This window comes from Malaya genurostris, chromosome 1 (assembly GCF_030247185.1).
Source record: "Malaya genurostris strain Urasoe2022 chromosome 1, Malgen_1.1, whole genome shotgun sequence".
NCBI lineage: Eukaryota > Metazoa > Arthropoda > Insecta > Diptera > Culicidae > Malaya > Malaya genurostris.
In genome coordinates, this window is record NC_080570.1 from 153,207,943 (window position 1) to 153,228,002 (window position 20,060).

Here is a 20,060-nt window from a genome sequence, read left to right on the forward strand (position 1 = left end):
TGTTCCGAGTTTATTAAAAAAAACTGAGAAATCTGGCACTGGCAGGGAATTTGAAAATCTGGTAAAAGATCTGGTTTGTTAGAGCGTCTGTCAAAATGAGAAAAATGTTTACTTTCTCTTCTATTAAGCAGTGTCTTATATTTATAGAAGATGAAATAAGATACTATTCACCTCTAATCACCCTTCTACAACGGAAAATGCATCTATTCGCATCGGAGCGTCGAAATACTTTCAACCAGTGGGTGCAATAATTTTACTTATTAACCGCTTAACGTCCAAGGGAAATATGTTTCCCTTCTATAAAAATCGTTATATATTCTTCAGTTACTATTATATCGATGTTTTTTTACTGAATGTTAATGAAAACTTATTTCCAAGGCGACAAATGTGTTTCTGAACGAATAAGTAAAAAGAACTAGCAATCTTTATTGCACTAAAAAGTTTGTGCAAAATGACGTATAGAAAATAGAACACATAATAAATGTGTTATGTGCAACGTCCACAAGTACAAGTTTCGTAAAATGCCATAGCTATTTATTTTACTATTCTGATAATTAAAGCAATTATAGTAATAAATTAAATTACGATATAATAAACCCAACTCTTCCTTTTTTTATTTTTAAGAATCATAGGGAAAAATAATTCCCATGAAATTATAGAAAACTTATGTACCCTGTTATGTTTTTCTGGTAATATTCTTTTAATTTTCACCCCCAATAGCTAAAATGTTGTCTTGTACTGACATATTTCGTCCTGCACATCTTATGGTCGTGAAAGGGTTCAAGAGGCAAATCACTCTAAAAAATTTCTGAACTCACACATTTAGCGGCGTTAGAAACGTTTAAGAGAGATTGCGTGAGATTAGCAAGTGTAAGTAAGTTTTGGAAGTAGTGCGCGGGATTGATAAAATTTACCGTGCATAGTTCAGAGTGATTTTCCTTTTGTTACTAATCCAAAAAAAATTTACCTGTAACTGAAAATGCTCAAAATCTGATCACAATTCTATATATTTCACTATTTCCAGTTTGTACCATTATATAAGAGAACAAAGATTCAAACATTGGAGATACTGTTCACATTTGCCGTTTATGTTTTAATTGTTGATTAAACAATGCAAAAAAGGCACCCCATAGTAAAGTAAGTCGTATTCACGACAGAAACAATAAAAATGTAACTCAAATATTACATTCAACAGTCGCGTGATGTATGTTTCGCTGTTCGATCATAGGTAGCGCTCTAGGCGAGAACGACGGGACACTCATAAAATACTTTAATCCGACGATTCGCGGCAAAATGACGTATATCAGCTCACATCTCCATTGAGTTACCCGCAGTAGAAATGAAACAAACCCCGGTCATCATATTGAATCCTCTGGCTGCACGAACATAATTTGAAGTATTGTCCTCACCAGAGAGGTGAAACCTACAATGTCAGTACATTTTTCACAGAAAGGTGAAACTTGTAAAGCAGTACATTGATAGAAACATAGATAGATATTTAATTTCTGATTAAAACAGTTTGGAGTAATCATCAACGACAGCAAGGTAAACCTTTGGGTCAATTACAGTACTGAGAGTAAGTACTGTGATTTGTTATTGAACGAACAATGGGAAGAAGAAAAAAAAAATAGCTATTCAAGTCCTGACGAACTGCTGGCCCTTCTGCAAGAAATGTTCTCTATACTGGCGTGAACTAAACACAAATTCTACCTCATTTTTTGCTAGATATATTTTGTTTTATACTCCACTCTTAGTTTAGATTCTAATGTTTGTATCAAATATGTACATGTACTGTTCTAAATAAATACTATACATGTAAGTAACTTACCTAGAAATAACAGTAAAAACTTATCTCTACGCTAATATCATTTACTGTCCTAACAGAATACATTTGACAATACCAACTGCCTGCAGTCTTTTAGTAAACGTTTTTTTTTCAACGCGAATTTTCCCACAACAAAAAAATTAAGTTCATATTGAAAACTATTGTGTATAGCCGAAACTGAAAGAGCCAAACGGAAACAAGCTACTCCTAATGCACAAACTCATTTTGCGTTACAGGCAGATGATAGTTCTGCGGTTCCACGATCACGCTGGTGTACTGTGGTCCGTTGTGGTGATGGTGCAGTTGTGAGTGGTGGTGATGGTGATGGCCATTGTTGCCATGTTGGGCATGTTGCTGTTGTTGATTATGATGGTTGGCTTTAAATTCGTCTAAAAAGCCATTATCATGATGATGACCGTTGTTATTGTTATTGTTGTTGTTGATGTTTTGATTACCGCTACTACTACTATTGGTGGTACTGGCGGCAGCAGAAGCGGTTGCGACCGTACCGCCTCCAGCCATACCATGCTGATGATGCTGTAGATTATGATTGTTCAGATTGTTGTGGTTACCGTTCAGGTGTCCATTCGCCGAAACTCCATTGTTGTTGTTGTTGAAACAGTTGATTCCAAAGTGTTGATTCATTTCGTCGTATGATGGCTGCTGCTGTATTAGAGCTGTATTCGGGATGTAAGTGGCATGAAGGTGAGCTTCGCCATCCGAGCTACTACAGCTGTTGGAACTGGCAGAGAACGGGCGCAGTATGTTGGAATTGTCCGTTTGCGGATCGTACGATTGATAAAAGGGGTCGTAATAGGAATCGAGAAACTCGCTAGGCGTGCCTTGCGACATCGACTGGTTCGAGTCCATCATGAAGCCAGCAGCCTGACTGCTGTACTGATGTTCGTAGTCCTGGGCATTCTGCTGTGGCTGATGCATACTATTGCCCTGAACCATCTGCTGGAGACTGTTGTCGTCATCGAAATTGTGCAGCTGCAGGTAGTTGGACATTTCTTTAACCAGTAAAGGGTTATGCGGTGGCAGTATTGGTGTCTGTTGCTGTTGCTGTAGCACTCCAGCCGGTACCGGCGGTTGTTGTTGCTGCTGTTGTCCCATTTGTAGCGGGATGTGTTGAGGTGGGGAAATGGGTGTCACTGAAGCCGCTACCGAGGCGGGTGTAGCGGCCGGTGTTTGAATTTCTGGCTTTGGAATCATTGGTCCCTGAATTTCATTCAGGAGCAGATCACGAGCTTCCTGATCACTGCAAAGATTGTAAAAAAGGTTGAACGTTAGATAATTTAGATTTACTTTTCATTTTTTTCGCAAAATCAGAGTTGAAAATCTTATATCGTTTTCGTTTTTGAACCTTCACGCGCCGACTCTGACTCCGAGTAAAACGTACACGTAGAAAAAAAAACAAACTCGCATGGATGCGTGGTGCGACCCGAGAAAATTTTCAGAGCGAAACTACGCGATTGGAGTCCGATCTAGAGCGAATCCAGGTTGCTAAAACAAACATATCAAAAGTTGTTTGAGCGACTCTGGGTCAGCTCTCGGGCTGTTCTGATCAATAAACGAAAACGCTATTAGTAATAAGATGTCTTCGTTGCAAGATAAAGCTCTCTCTCTCGTATACAAGTCTGAAAAGCTTTTCCTATTGTACGCAACGTCAAATAGATGTTGTTTACAAAATCGGATATAAGAAATTTGATGAACTTCGTTACGAACAGAAGTATAAGCGTCATATAGAAAGCGAATATACACCGTTTCGAACAGAAGTATGATTGAAAATTTCGGCATTTTAAAAAGATATTTTGGTTTTGAATTTTAATCCAACCGACACAGGAGAAAACTGCTTTTCTGTTTGGCAACAATGGCTTTTTCCGCGGGAATTGTAAAGTGCCCCTTAAGTGAACGCAGGTCCGCAAGCCCGCAGGTCTGCCTCTAGACTTATCATCTTTATTATTTTTAAAAAACCATCTGCTCGAACCCGCGACGACGGTTTTAAGGTATTCAGGCACATATCGGTTCCGATGTTTAACTGAGCGAGTGTAAAAGGAATCTGAATTCTGATCCAACTGAATTCTGAACATAATTCCAGGTTCAGAATTTAGTTCTAGATTACAGGTTTAGTAATTAAAACTATGAATGTGGAACTAAATTCTAATTCTGGAACCTGAAACTGATTTCTTGACTATATTTTGGAACTGCATTAATTCGAATCCAGAACTCTGATTTAGGATTTCAACTTCAAAATTCTAGAACAAAACTCTTGATACGAACTTGAGATTTAGATTTGGGAACTAAATGTTAGATCTGAACTCCGAGCATGAATTGTAAGACTGATTTCTGAACCAGAATCGATTTGAAACCAATCAAATCTCCAACCGTACCTCGAAACGCGATATCAGGGATAATTATTTTATAAGAATAATCTACGAAAGTGAAAATGACAGCTTATTCGTAATAAGTGTCTGTTTTATCATGCATTGATAAATTTCTAACGAACCGTTGGTTTTTTAAATTCTCTAGGTAGCCGGTTACCGAGAGAGAAATGTGGAGTTATTATTATTGAGAGCCAATCAGTTCTAAACTGAGGTGCTACTATAAGGATGAAGGAAATTGGAATTTGAACAAATTGGGCTCACCACCATCCAGACAGCTAAAAATATGCATTAGTGAACTAAATTCAGTAAGTGGAAGTAGCGTGTGAAATAAAAAGAAAAAGAAGTGTATGAAATAAAGAAAACTTGAAACAATAACTAAGCTGCAATAATACTTTTAATTAAAACACGCGTATGAATTGAGCTAAATACGAACCACAGCTTCATTTTTTTTTGCCTCCTGATTTCACACGGGTTCTAGACAAATCCTGCCCGGAGAAAGATAATAGGTGCAATAAATATTCTATTGGACCAGAGCTCCTAAAAAAGGTTTCCGTAGAAAAATTCAAATTTCCGTAGATTTTTTCTTTGGATCCATATAAAATATCCTCCCAGTTCGTAGATCTACGGAGATATGGCAATGGTTTGACATAACTGCAGAGAAGGCAGCAGACAATAAATAAATATTCGCTCCAACTCAGTGCATGAGAGTGGCTTGTGTGATGAATAGAGAAGACTCTTGGATAGAAGCTACCGGTTAAGAGACGGCTAGAATTAGAACATGTTTTATTTACGATGTTCCAACTCGGTGATTTACAGTTACTTTCGAACTTCTGATTGGCTTTTAAACACAAAACTCAGAACATCTCAGCGCCTTCTATGTTTTACTTTATGGACCATGAAAACGATGATGTTAGCAGTTTATCACATAGATCAACATAGCAATCGAGCATCAAATGGCACAATTACGCTAAAATGAAATGTAGAAGCGCTGCTTGTTTATGTCGTTTTTGCTTTATACCAAACCTAACCCAGTTTCCACCCTAACTGCTGTCAAACCGTTTGTTTGAAGCTAGTTTCGAACCTAGTTTTAACGTTGTTGAACTGAAAATCGAGTCAGGTTCGAACCTGATTTTTATATCAGGTTTGGCCAAACCCCCGTTGCTAAGTGCGAAATCAACATAGTTTCGTGAAAAGTGTTTGTTGGATGAAACTTCAGTTTCAGTTTTTTCAAGCGAAAAGTCAAATTGGTAGGAAAATTTTTAATTACTTCACCTTTTTAACGATTTCCTATAGAAACGGGCAAATTCATTTGAAAAATCATGGTAGAAGTTGAAGAAAAAGTTTTTACTCTGAGGTGGTAGTGTTCATCAAAATTTATTGTGCGAAAACTAACGTTTATTCAGAATAAAGCATTATACTTGGTTCAATATCATTACGCAGTTACGCAGCCAAGTCACCAATCAAAAACATCATGTTTTGAACCACAGCGCTATCTGTATGTTGAACTGCCGTTGACTAAAAATGACTTCTCTGAGAGTTGATAAAACGTACTCTTCCAAATGAGAGCCAGTCTTTGATATCTTTCACTCTGCGAAGCCGATAGATCAGTTACGAATTACATTAAAGCTAGTATACCCAAATGCATCAGTAGCTGTAATGTTTGTAGTCACAATTGAATCTAAATGTAAGGCTTTCGAATCGAATTAACATGTTGAAACGGATTCGACAAACCACCCATCCACCCATCGAACGATGATAACATTACTCACCTCAACACATAATTAACGCTGACGATGCAATGGGGCCGAGATGAGCGGGTGTTGTGCACGACGGTGGCATACGATTGCACCCAGGTCCAACCGCCACCCTTTGTTAGAAATCGGTAGTACTTCGTTGTCACTTGTCCCTTGTACATCACTGCGCCAGGGTAGTACGGGAACGTAGGGAAAAAAGAGAAAAAGAGAGAGAGAGAGACAGAGCGTAAGTGGAAAACCGATCTCAATGTAATTTGATCCGCCCCCTATTTTATCGCTCATTAGCTGGCGCGTTACTGCGCTTGTTTATGGCAAACAGCAGACGCAAAACCCGAGCCAGACCACTTACATATTTGGTGAGAATATCGCATGTGCAGGATGTCGGACGCATGAATATACTGGTACAGTGTTTTCTCAATCAGATCCTGTGGCTCGTATCCAGTCAGCTGGGACACCCTGAAAAGCACAAACGAAAAGTAAAAAAAAATCCCATGAGTGTGGGGAGACACAACAATAAGAAAACAACAGAACAATGGCCTGGCCTAGCCTAGCCTAGCTAACCGAGCAGCAAATAACGACATCCGATCGGAAAAAGGTAGCTCTCGAAACAAATAAGATTTGACACGTCCCGCGGATTTGATTGGGCAAACAGAGTAACCGGAGGCATACTGGAGTAAATACAAAAAAAAACGAATCCTTCCGGTCGTTTACTCCTCCGAATCTCGGTAGAATTATTTACACTTGCTTTTTCCAGACGGAAACAGTTTTGTATAGTGGCTCTCTTATACACTATCAAATTACTGGCTGCCATTATCTGTTTTTTTTTTGCATTTATATTTGCATACGTACTAAATGTCGTCACTTACTTGGCGTCGAGGAAGATCAATTTCAGATCCATGCTGGCGCGAAACATGAACATATTCTGATGCAGCTTGATTTCCGTGATTGCCGATGGGGGCAGTGAATGACCGACCGCCACCAGACCGAGATTCTGGATGCAGCTGTGCCCGTCGCCGTAGGTACTGTCGCCGGGGTAAATCCGAGCCTTCAGATAACCGGAACAGTGGATGACCTGGAAATCGGAAACGAGGAGTTACTAGAATTCACTGAACAATGTAAATTTTCTTGTTGTTGTTGTTGTTGTTATGGTTCAACCTATGCCGATCGTGTGCGCGCATACTAATTCACCCTACGTTCATACCTGCGCCATCCAGGAACCGTGTGTGAGGATTTAAAAGTTAATCAAAAAGTGGAATATGTGAACACTTTTCATCTCTTTTCACAGTTTTTTGAAATCGTTTGATCTTTCAAGCACCGGAGCGAACCGGGTTGGAAATTGAATAATTGATTAATAACACGAGTGGTGCTTACTTATGCAGTTAGAGGATGATTTTTTTTTTCATACGAGGCTTATTGTGACGATGGATTCACCCCTTTTTCGCCTTGAGTTTGGTTGATTTATTATTGTTTTCGTTTGCTTGGAAGAAGATGAAACATAATACTGTTGCCTCAGTCCAGTGCCAACATTGTATGGCCCGGATTGAAGTACTCTCGATGTTTGGGCAGCAATTGTTTTGCTTCCAAAGTCACGTATGATGACTTGTTTTAACAGCCAGCCAACGTTCCGCGATTGTCGTTATGCGCTACTGTTTTCAGTTTTAGGAGTTTTTCACTGCTCCAAGTTGAAGTAATGTACTGAAATACCAAAGGAAAATAATGGTAGATTTTACTTGCGCGCTTCGTTTACATCGGTCAATGAAACAGATTGAAATGTCAATTCTATATTCAAGATCGAAGCAGGCAGTATTGTGCAACCAGCTCAAAATCGGGTTTTCACGATTTTCACAGAAACACAGGTAAAGTTTACGATTAAATTTTCGCAATTAGATATTTTACCGTTAATGCTAATTTTAATTTACTAGACAATTCAGTAGCACTGCTTCCATGCTCGCAAGGCAACTTAGTTTAACGTAAGACACCAGTGGTCCTACAACCAGAAAGCGGTAAGAAAAATCGTAGATCTGAAAACTACAAAATCTCATACCCATTCGAAGGGGCCCCTACACGAGACAATCCAAAGTATTGTCAATCCTTCATGAATACACCAATTCCATTTAGATGCGAATGGCCGTGTTTCATCACACTATCAATAGTATTGTCAAAATCACGAGTATTTACAAGAACATTGTCTCGTGGTAGGACCGCTATTGAGAGAAGAATTCATGGCACATACTAAATAGTTTCCTCTCAGGAGAAAGTATTGTTAGATTGATGAGCAGTTTTGATTTGTTGACAATATTTTCATCAACCCGATTCATGTGTTGACGATAATATTGTCACGTGTAAGAGCACTTTTACACGTCTGGAATTAGATTCGGAAAACAGTATAATTTCCAAATGTATTCCGAATCAGATGCAACAACCGATTCCGAAAATTCTGTGAGATAACAGCATAAATAATTCGATCATTATTTCACTCCCTATTTGACACTATTACTTCGCAATGATGTTGACCAACGAGCAATAAAGGCAATTGAAAACGTCTGCTTGTAACCGCTTTTGTTAGTTCAATTTGTTTATTGAGGAGCAGGGAAAAGAAGAATCTGTTACAAAAACTGCCTTGTAAACATCGTGGCGGACCGATAATAAATCGAAGTCAATTCGTTTGCATCCGTCATGGTAATTCGGAAGACTCAAACAGGTTCTCAATGGGAAACGACGAAGTGCGAAACGGACAAGTTTGCGTTAGATTGTTTCAATACGTTGGATACAGGCAAATTCATTTGAAAAATCATGGCGGGAGCTGAAGAGAAAGGCCGATCTGAGCCGATTTTAGTTCATTGTGCACTGAAGTTCGTTTCTGTCGAAGTTGGTTTCCAACAGGTATAAAACCTCCTCATCTTTTGCATCAACAGATTACAGTCATCCAAATAATACATTTTTCTTATACTTAATTCAACATTATTATTAATACTAATCAGACTAAAATTATGTGAATACTGATTAGACTGAAATGAATCTAATTAGACAGCAATTTAAGAAACAGTTTCTTGAAAGCATTACGTAATAGATGAAAGTCACAAGTACTGGAACACTGATTGAACACGCGGTACATTCTGGTAAAGGGTTCATTGAGTCCGTAATTAGTTCTAGCGCGGAGCATACGAAAAAAGAATAGATGCGAAGGTTGCGGCGATGAATTGTAACAGCTGTAAAAGCTCAGTGCAATCGATTCGTGATCAAAGAAGATCTGTTACAAAAACTGACTTGCAAACATCGTGGCGGATCGATAATAAATCGAAGTTAATTAGTGTGCCTCCGTCATGGTAATTCGGAAGACTCAAACAGGTTCTCCATGGGAAACGACGAAGTGCGAAACGGACAAATTTGCGTTAGATTGTTTCAATACGTTGGATACGGGCAAATTCATTTGAAAAATCATGGCGGGAGCTGAAGAGAAAGGCCGATCTGAGCCGATCTTAGTTCATTGTGCACTGAAGTTCGTTTCTGTCGAAGTTGGTTTCCAACAGGCATAAAACCTCCTCATCTTTTGCATCAACAGATTACAGTCATCCAAATAATACATTTTTCTTATACTTAATTCAACATTATTATTAATACTAATCAGACTAAAATTATGTGAATACTGATTAGACTGAAATGAATCTAATTTGACAGCAATTTAAGAAACAGTTTCTTGAAAACATTACGTGATAGATGAAAGTCACAAGTACTGGAACAATGATTGAACACGCGGCACATTCTGGTGAAGGGTTTATTGAATCCGTAATTAGTTCTAGCGCGAAGAATACGAAAAAAATAATCGGTGCGAAGATTACGGCGATGAATTGTAACAGCTGTAAAAGCTCAGTGCAATCGATTCGTGATCAAAGAAGAATCTATTACAAAAACTGCCTTGCAAACATCCTGGCGGACCGATAATAAATCGAAGTCAATTCGTTTGCATCCGTCATGGTAATTCAGAAGACTCAAACAGGCTCTCCATGGGAAACGACGAAGTGTGAAACGGACAAGTTTGCCGTCAATTTTTGGAAATCAAACGATGTTTCGCTCAAAATGAGCATCCTACCATGCTAGATTTCGAAAAACATTATTCAACTAAATGAGCCCACGAGCACGTCTTTAAATAGTACATTACGCAATAATTATGATTGCATACACTCCGGTATGCAGGAGGTGTTATGCTTGCTGGAGAGAGACAGTAGATTTCAGCTCCAGCGGGCATTTTCCTGTCCCTCTCTCAATTCAAAATTTTACCGAAAATGAGACGAATGGGTTTACATGATGTCAGATTAAAACAGAGATATTAGTTTTCTTATACATCTTATAAGTTACACATAAATGGAGCATCACAGTTCACGAAAAATTACATTCAAGAACATGTTAAACTGTTTGATTTGAAAATTACATGGCTTGACATTACAAGGAAAATAAAGCATTAATTTTTTTATGATATCAGCTGAATCTTTTTTCGCTTCGAATTCAACTAAAAATCACTTCGAATGCAACTAAAAATCACTTCGAATTTTCACTTCTAATTCAACTAAAAATCATCACGAAGTCATGCAAAATTGGGGAGGAAGAGGAAGAAGGTACACAGAACGAAAAGATGAAACTTACACGACATGTAAACCAATCGTACTATTAAACAGACATCAGTTGAAACGAAAATCTGATTCAAAACCATGATTGATGTAAAATTACATTGAAATGCATTTACTTTTTCATTGAACAAGACTGTATATTTACAAATCGCTTAGTTTTGTAATGTAACTTTCCATTCAATTACCTGCTCCAAATATGTGCATGAAAATAAATGTAAATTCACAAAATATTTTTATCTGTGTAACAAATCGAATTCGATTTTTCTCGGTCAATTCTGACAGATTACCTGAAACTCGTTCGAAATCGGTTGTTGCACTGGAGTCCGCTTTGATTCGGATTTCATACTGATTTGCAAATGATATTCTGAACAAAAAATTCTTCGCTCACTTGGATTTGATTCGGAATTCATTCCGAACTGATAATGAACGCATGAATATAACTGTATATATAAATAACGGTTAGTTTTACCAAAGATAAATAATAAAGACATGTACGTGCATATAAATATTTTTGAAAAATGTGGTTCGTTCCCGGTACCTTCTGAAATGACCGCACTCACCGCTTGGTGGAGCGCGAGATTAATTGCATTGTTATCATTTGAACCAAAGTGTGCCATAAAATCTCAATATATACAAATGAGCTACCGAATCGAAACGGTTCTCACGGTTTGACATTTGCATTAGGAATGTATGATGGGAACTCAGCAGTGCAACCAATTTATCACCATTGGTGCCAGTTTCACGGAGGACCGTAGATGTGCGCCAAAAAAAGATCGTGACTGTCATGTCTGGAAATTCGTTTGTGGTTTTACTTTTAAATTACATTGAAAAATAAAGAACTGTTCACCCTAATTTGCTGCTTCAAATGTGTACTCGAAATTGGAGGCGAGTTCACAATAAACTTTTATCTGTGCAATTAGAAAAAATGTCATCTATTTTGTTCAGATGAATCTAAAACGACACAGCTAGCTTAATGCAAACAAAGCAGTCTCGAAAACTCGCTTTTCTTTTGTTTCGGAAATCGATTGTAATAGATGAAGGAAGAACAAAAAACATCGTGCTTATGTTTGTTATGACAAATTGCAAAACAAATCTATCTAGGAAAAGAAGGCTTATATTCCCCCTAGCACTCACTCACAGTCACGCCAATGGTCATTTGTCGGTCCGACTCTACCGTTTCCGTTACAGTAGTCGAAACATCAACAAAATGGCGTCAAAAGTACTTGTCTGCTGTCAGACAAGCGAAACAATAACCGATGGTTGGTGTATTCCTGGGGACTCGGAACACGGAACACAAAGCACATACTAAAATTGTATAATCGAATCAAAACACTTGAACCGGAAGGCGCACTCCAGCGGGCGTAAATCACATACAGTGCAGTGAAAAGTAGGAAAAACAATGGAAGCTTACCTTGTAGCCGGAAGTGGTGAGACCGGCATTCCGTTTCGCCAGCACGCATTTCATCCGCAGGAAGAACGTACGCTCGATTTCAATTGTTTGCGACTGCTGATGCTGACTGAAGTGGTGGTGATGATGATGATGATGGTGGGGGTGGTGGTGATTTGGCTGGTGGTGGTGATGATGGTGAGGTGGAGCAGTCGATGTTCCGTGATGATGGGGATTCGGTACCAGGGAGATGTTGGCTGTGAGATGCGGAGCAGGAACTTGTCCGGTGGAAGGTGAAAGACCCGGTGGTACCTGAGGTGGCGGTCCAAGGTGAGGCTGTACCGGTGGTGGAGGAATACTTATGCTTGGCGATAGAGCAGGAGGACAGCTGTTGTTCTGTGGTGGTGAATCCGACGGTTGTCCTTGACTGACAACTTGCGGGGCTGGCGGAGAACTTCCCATTGGATGCTGCGGAAGCAGTTGAACTGTTACCGTTGCTGCCGGTGGGCCAGGTGGTGGTGGTGGTGGCGGAGGTGTTGCAGATGCAAAAATGTTTGGCTGTAGCGAAAGCACCGAAGTCATCTCATCCTGGTCGTAGTTGTGGATGTACTCGTAGATCGAGTTACCCGTCAGCTCCACCTGGCTGAGGCCCAGATGCACCGATGCCGTCTCGGAGATGTACATTATCTTGCCGTCGGGGGCAACCACGAAGATGAAACCATCCAGCGTTTGAAGCAGATGAGAGCCCAGCTCTTTGATGGCCAAATCACGGGGATTGCTGGGCACATGCTGCGAACCCCAAGCGTCCCCCAGACCTGCGAGAGAATAATTAGAAAAGAAAACAATCTCGGCGTTAAGTGGTATTCATCATCATCATCATCATCGTTGTCGTTGTCGTCGGTTTGCCTCGTCATTAAATGCATGGCAGTCTGATCCACTTGAAAATGTGTTTTTATTTGTCAGCATAATTTTTATCACTTTGTGCGCCTATTATTTTTCCCCCTATTGTTAGTTAAGGTTGTTTGCCGGTCGGTTGAGGGTGCAATACACCGAACCGAGCACGGCGCGAGGACCCTATTAGCGAACTCAGCAGGAAGGAAGTGACGACGACGGGACGTAGGCAAGCCGTACACTCAAAAAGGACCAGACTAGAATAACAAGAAGCATACGCCACCACCGCCAGTGAGTTCACCGGGGGATGCAAAAAAATAAAAAAGGTTCACAGGAGGGTCGATTTTCCCTTGCGGGCATTTTTCCGCCTGACGGTGGTTGAATTTATGTAATTGTTATTTGAAGGGCCGGGCTTGATCCCATGTATAATGTGTTGATATCAAGGTAACAAAGCGAATCTTTTCGAAATTCTAATGTACTATAAATTATATTGAAAAATTGACTTTAAAATTTATTTAAGATCCACACAGAGCGATAGCATCTGCGGGGAAGTTTTTCCTACATGTAACACATTTTTTAATCATTCTAAAACAACAATAACCTCACATAAAAGCCCAATTTTGCCCAACATCATAAAGACCGTAAACGAGCTCATAAAGCAGTGAGATTTTTATCATTGAAATTCCTTTCATTTTACAGTGTGCGCCTTCAAATCACCCACGAAAAAAGGAATCTAAATTGGCCAGTAGCAGAAGCACCTTGTAGGGTAACCGGTCTCGTTTTCAGCTAGAAGAAAATTTGGTCCCTCCTTTGGAACAAGAAGTAAACAAATATCTGGTGGGTTAGCAATAGGAGCAATCGCCCTACTTCGTAGAACTATGCAAGCAAGCCAACCTAGCCTCCGTCAACGAGGGGATTGAAAAGAAATTATCATAAAAATTCACCCAGATACGATCGAATTCCAATTTGTCGCCCGGCTCTCCTTCGTCCGTGAGGAGGTTTTGGGACCCATTCGTCGTCGTCGTTCGTATCCACTTTGTTTATGCTGAGTACCTTAATGTAGGTACGGGCGAACAAAGCTGAACAATCGTGATCAACGCGTATAGTTCAAGCCATTCTTTGGAAAGAACAAAAAAAAAGAACAAAAAATCTGAGAAGCAAAATAAATGATTATTTTTCTACTACAGATATTTTTTTCACTTCAAACAAACTCAATTATGCTGCTACCCGGCGGGACCTGTCATCGTCGTTATGGTCTACGATATTTGCATATAAATCTCGATCCGCTCTCAGGATGTCATGAAAATTTAAATATCGAAGAGGTTCCGGCTCACGAAGGCAGGAAAATTGGGTGTGAAAAAATAAAAGGTAAACAAGCTGTTCCCATTATCGGGAAAAGTGAAGAGTGCCTGCACAGGGATTGCAAAGTGTACAATCATTACTTTCGTTAGACTTTTATTTTTTTTTCGTTTGGTGTCATTTCAGCTTTTTTACGTTTCAGTAAAACTTAATGAGGTTGAATTCAAAATAAATTGCATTTAATTTCCATATGAAATTATATTCTTCTAACCATGGAAAGTTACTCGCTTGCATAATAAAACCTCGTGATCTTAATAATTTTATGTCAGAGGTTTGAAATATTGGGTCTGTGAGCTCGACTATAAGTTTTCTATAAAGTATGGTGCACGGAATCGATTTAGCGAGCAAAATATGAAGAGCCACCGCAATTTCAAGTCTGTCAATTTCAACAGAGTTTACAAAAAAAAATGTGTGCAAGTTCATTTCTCGGTTAATTTTTAAAAAGGGCGTATAAGCAAGTGACAGTTTCTCTTTAATCACTCTCTCTTTCGATTATTGTGATGTGATTAAAATGATTTTCTTTGATATCACTATTCTGTTCGAAAGTCGAAAGTTTCGGGTAACATTTCATGCAAAGAGTTGAGTGATAAACGTGAAAACCGCTTGGTAATTAATAGAAGAGAAAGTAAACAAAGAGAAAATGTCACTTGTTTATGCGCCCTGTTGAAAAATTAACCGAGATTTTAGAAATCTGCAGATTTGTAAACAACCGTGCAGAGCTGGCATCTCTGTTCTAAATTCACCAGGGATGCCGTGCCTGGTAACTGAAAGCTCAGTACTGCAGCACCCACACAAAAAACTATCGATTTCACAGTAGAAACCCTTCTTAATCCACCTAGTGTTGTGATAATGCCTTTCTCTTCTTTCATAACAGTCTCATGAAAATATATTTCTTTTATTAATTTTTATTACTATTTTTATTACTTTTATTATATTTTATTACTATTACTATATTACTATATTTTATCACTTTTATTAAATATATTCGGATACTAAATTTGACATCAATTGATTCAGATTGATTCGAGTAGTTCACAACAGCATGCTTCAGTGTTTATGTCACACAGTCAGCATCATTTTTCCAAACTAGTGTTTGACGTTTGCGTTGCCTATTTGTATGAGAACAGTGATGCTAATCTAAAAAACTTGATCAATGTCCCGACAGTAGCTTTCAAACGAGCCCAAGTTTGTTAAAATCGATTCAGCCATCTCTGAGAAAATTGAGCGCGTTCAAATATCTTCGAAAAGTGCACACACATACACACACATACATACATACATACATATACACATACACACACACACACACACACACACACACACACACACACACACACACACACACACACACACACACACACACACACACACACACACACACACACACACACACACACACACACACACACACACACACACACACACACACACACACACACACACACACACACACTAATACCTTTCTATAGAGAAAGGCAAAAAGTTCACCCGACAAAAAATTTCCTTTTGAGAAAAAGATTCTGCATTTGGCTTTACGATACTAGTTTTACTTCATTTTTCTCACATTGTTTGGATATGGATCTAAAGGGTGATTTTTTGCTGGTATCATTTTGGCAACACTGTTTTTCACAGATCGTATCTTGTGTCATTGTCAAACTTGTTCAGTATGGTCTATAATTTAATCATGAAACGATTTACGAACGAACAACACTTGTAAATTACTGAATTTTACTATCAGAATTCATGCTTTGTTAAGAGAGAGTGATTATCGAAAAATTGTGTTCAGCGACGAAGTTCATTTCTGGTTGAATGGATACGTCAACAGGCAAAATTACCGCATCTGGAGTGAAGACCAGCCAGAAGCGTTGCAAGAGCTGCACACAAAAAATTAAAAATGCGCCTATTAAAATGTCTAACTTTGCTTTTGAAAGGTTTGAAAAGTCATAAGTCATTTATCATCATTAATCACATCACAGGATTGTAAAACTGGAGGAACAGTTCCAGGGATTAAAGAAGGTGAACAAGTTCGAATCCTATCTGCAACAAAAAACTTTTTTATTTTTCGCTATCCCAACTCATTATCTAGCTTTTTCAGATAGTTTTTCTCTTTGGTTGTTTGATATTGGTTAAAATAAGATACTTTACGCCATAACACGAATACCGATAAGAATTTTAAAAAGTCATCGGTCGTACTGCGGCTCGCCAGATTTTTTGTATGACCGGCAGCTACTTCTAGGCCCGTGCAGGTGGCAACTTTAAATGATTCTGTAAAAAAAATATTAAAAATAAATCCTAAACCCGGGAATGGTTCCTCCTTTTTCTCGGAAAAGCAAAAAAACTCAAGTTTTCGTTACAATTGAAGTCTATGAGTGTCTGAAAACGCATTCTACCATCAATCAAAGACAACTAATGTTGTTTTTTTTTATTTGGCTAGCTGCTACTAAAATAAATAGAACAAAATTGTTAGCGAGCAAATCGGATAGCTTAAAAAAATAAAGATGAAATGGCCGCCAAGGCAACTCAAAAAAAAGATTTTCAAGAAAAGTTCGTCATTCGAACAAGACTGTTGCAATTGTACATAAATTTGTTTCTAAAAGTGCAATAAAAACTTTTTATTTTGACTACTGAACTGTTATATTCCATCAAAACGTTTAGTTCTCAATTGTCAAAAGAAATGTGAGAATATACTATCAATCGAAATACACTTTTCTCCAGGATTTTCTCATGCTGCAAGAGGTCTTACAATTACCATACTGCCGTTCTACACATAATTGTCCCATATTCAATGGGACAATTATGCATAGAACAGCAATATACTGCTTGTTATCGATTTATCCCCAATGAAAAATGAATTCAAATAACTCTCCATATGTCAAATTCTGAAATTGGTCGTTGAAGCAATATTACTGAAAAATAAAACGAAAAATGTTCAACACGATTGCACGACAAAACCAAAAGGATTGCTTTGATCTTACACTCTCGAACAGAAATGACGATAAAACGCTGACAGAAGATTATACTTCAGTTCACGACATCAACGCTTTCAATGAAAAACGACATCGGTAGAATTCATTTCACGAATACAGCCGTTTTTTTGAAAAAAAAATGCGGAACATTTAAAGAATGGATGAAAACATTAAAAATTTGTTTATTACCCTGCATGAAACGAGTCTCTTCATCATAAAATAATTTCTGACAGATGGAAAACAATCGCATTCTTCTCTTCGCTACAACAGAATGTAATAAAACTGGGTTGTCAAACAGTTGTGAATTTTGAAAATTCATCATCTCGACACTCAAATTTCACAAATGAATGAAGCGTCGGTGATATGTTTATTTTCTTTAGCACACGGATTCAGTTGAGAACGATTATGTAAACAAACTAATGATAGCTGTCAAAAGATGCTTACCCATTTAAATTCATGAGGGGTTATGCGAATCTAATAACCCAGCGAGATCAAACCAAGTACATTGTTATTGGTAGTGTTATATTATCGATATTGTTACTTACCTTCCGGGAACACCTGGCGCATTTTCAGGTACGAGGTAGTTAGCCTAATGATGGAAGCCTTATCTAGCTGTGACGTGATGGCACTCGGCAGTGGCAGCAGTTTGGCCAGTTCGAGGAATTCGGCGTTCTCCTTTTCGCGTCGGGACCGGGCCGCATTCTTGCTCTTCTCCTTCATGGCACAGCGGGTGGCAAGGCCTGCAAAAAAAACAAAAAAAAAACGGCGCCAGATGGCAGTGTTGGTCGATTAGCTATACGTATGTAGAATCAATTTTATGCGGGGTTCGATAATTACTCGGTGGTGGCAATAATCGAACCGTTTGTTCTGCGCGAGACAAGTGCGAATTAATACGACTGTCAAACAGTAGGCCAATTTTTCGGATTCGACTTCGACACGCTGAGCCAAATTTATGGGAATGTAATTTATTTGCCGAGCAAATTGGCTATCCGACAGAATAATCAGCTTATCGAAGTATAGGCAATATCGCTAATAAAAACGATCGAACCGCGAGACAAAGACGGTTTAAGTGGTGGTAATGAGGGTATTTCATTAATAGAAGTGATCAGTAAATCTGCGTTTTTGTGGCCGAAGTTTTGTTGCGAGTCAAATGGTTAAGATAGTTTGATTGTGTTTTATTTCATGTTATTTACATAAGCCCGAAAAGTATGGAACGATTCGGAGGGGTGAGATTTCGCATTGATATAATAACAATTGGACAAAGTAAACAGAAATGTAATTATTCTTAAGGTAGCGCTTCGCCGTGGTTACGGGAGTTCGTTGCCTATCCCGGGGTTTCACGCACTATACTCAAAATTGTGAGAAAACGGGTAAGAAAACGGAAATTCCAAGAACATACGATTCTAGATAATTAATTTTTCTATCGATTCGTATATAAATTGTGCCTGATAAACATATTTATCGAAAGATTTCGTGCGAGTTATAAAAATAAATGAGTTTTTCCTTATTCTTTCGCACGCACACAATGTCAACGCATGCATTGGGGTGTGCAAAATGCTACATGCGGTAGACGCTAACAACATTTCTTTTGTTTTCGTTGTCCGTTCTCTCTGCGTAAACGTTGAATATAGATGAGTAGAAAATGTAAGTAAGTATTACTACTTTGTAAAATAATTTCTATTCATGTTTCAGTAGAACCAGAAATCAGTAATGATTTTCATCGCTACTAGCTTTGACGCTTTGTTGAAAACGTAGCACATCCCTACATATGCGAGTTGTTTATAGCGAGAAAAGGAAAAAAGAAAACCAAATTTTAACAAAACTCGCACGAAATCTCGCGAAAGAAAAGCTTTCTAACTGATATTTTTCGCCAAATGCATAGTAAAATCATTTACCTACAATCGTATGTTTTTGATTTTTCGTGAATCGGGTAAGTATTTTAGAAATTTGAAATTTAGGGTGAAATTTCGGCGACAAAGCAAGAGGAAGCAGTGAGTTGTCTTGCTTCGACCTGACCACGGCGAAGCGCTACCTTAAATGTTGCAAATGTTGGGCCAAATTGAGGTTTGTATGCCCGGTGAAAAATGAACGGTGGCCCTACTGAGAAATTGGTGGCCAACACGTTTCCTGATGAAAACAAAGCAATATGTAAAAGCGACTCACACGCAGCAACAAGCGGCTATCACCTGAATGGAACGATTACGGAACAACAACATTAATTGTAAGCAATTCATATGAAAGGACACTACGTCATGTTCACGGAACTTTTTAACGTCGGATACGTGAGCAATATTCGGCTAAATAATATTAATAAACCAATCTGGACGTTGACCGAAGTTGATTGATCGTCTGAACTGTGTTTAATGCATTCGTTTCCTGATGAAAACAAACCAATCTCATTTGCATTTGTGGTTGTAAGTGAGCTGTCAGAGAGCCTAATAATCAGTAACGAATGGCAATTGCCATTTGCGCTGATATAAAATTGATTGAATAAAACTCAACAATAGAGAAAATATCATTCACCAATCAGTGTATTTTTACATGGGTCTTCTGAAAACAACTTAGAGTTTCTAATGAATAATATAACTATTCAAAACTGGTATACGCTGCCGGTTTATTCGTTCTATATTTGACACACGAACAAATGCTGGGGTTGCCAGATTTTTTTGAAAGCATTTCCAGATTTAAATTTTTAAACTGACATAAAGCTTTGCTAAAAATTAGTTGAGTTTATCGTTAAATTCACACTAGTACCAATGGAAAGGACACTGCACAAATCGTAAATAGCAAAGTCTTGGTATTACGTTCCTTTTTGTGAAATTTCATCATTCGATTTCAGCAGACTTCGCAGTTGTTTCTTAGCGTG

The 20,060-nt window shown here is 38.5% G+C and overlaps 1 protein-coding gene across 2 annotated transcripts in view; it reads right to left on the reverse strand.

Annotated features, from left to right (window-relative positions):
- Positions 1–1,712: 1,712 nt before the first annotated feature.
- Positions 1,713–20,060, reverse strand: part of LOC131426222 (protein single-minded-like) — a 51,477-nt gene continuing 33,129 nt past the window's right edge. For both annotated transcript variants that reach the window (XM_058588797.1, XM_058588796.1), the window contains exons 2-7: positions 17,740–17,934; positions 12,003–12,793; positions 6,833–7,038; positions 6,316–6,422; positions 5,982–6,129; positions 1,713–3,086 (exon numbers count right to left, since the gene is read on the reverse strand). In XM_058588797.1, coding sequence (XP_058444780.1) covers positions 2,033–3,086; positions 5,982–6,129; positions 6,316–6,422; positions 6,833–7,038; positions 12,003–12,793; positions 17,740–17,914 — 2,481 coding nt within the window. In that variant the 5' untranslated portion in view covers positions 17,915–17,934 and the 3' untranslated portion in view covers positions 1,713–2,032. The remainder of the gene's footprint in view (positions 3,087–5,981; positions 6,130–6,315; positions 6,423–6,832; positions 7,039–12,002; positions 12,794–17,739; positions 17,935–20,060) is intronic.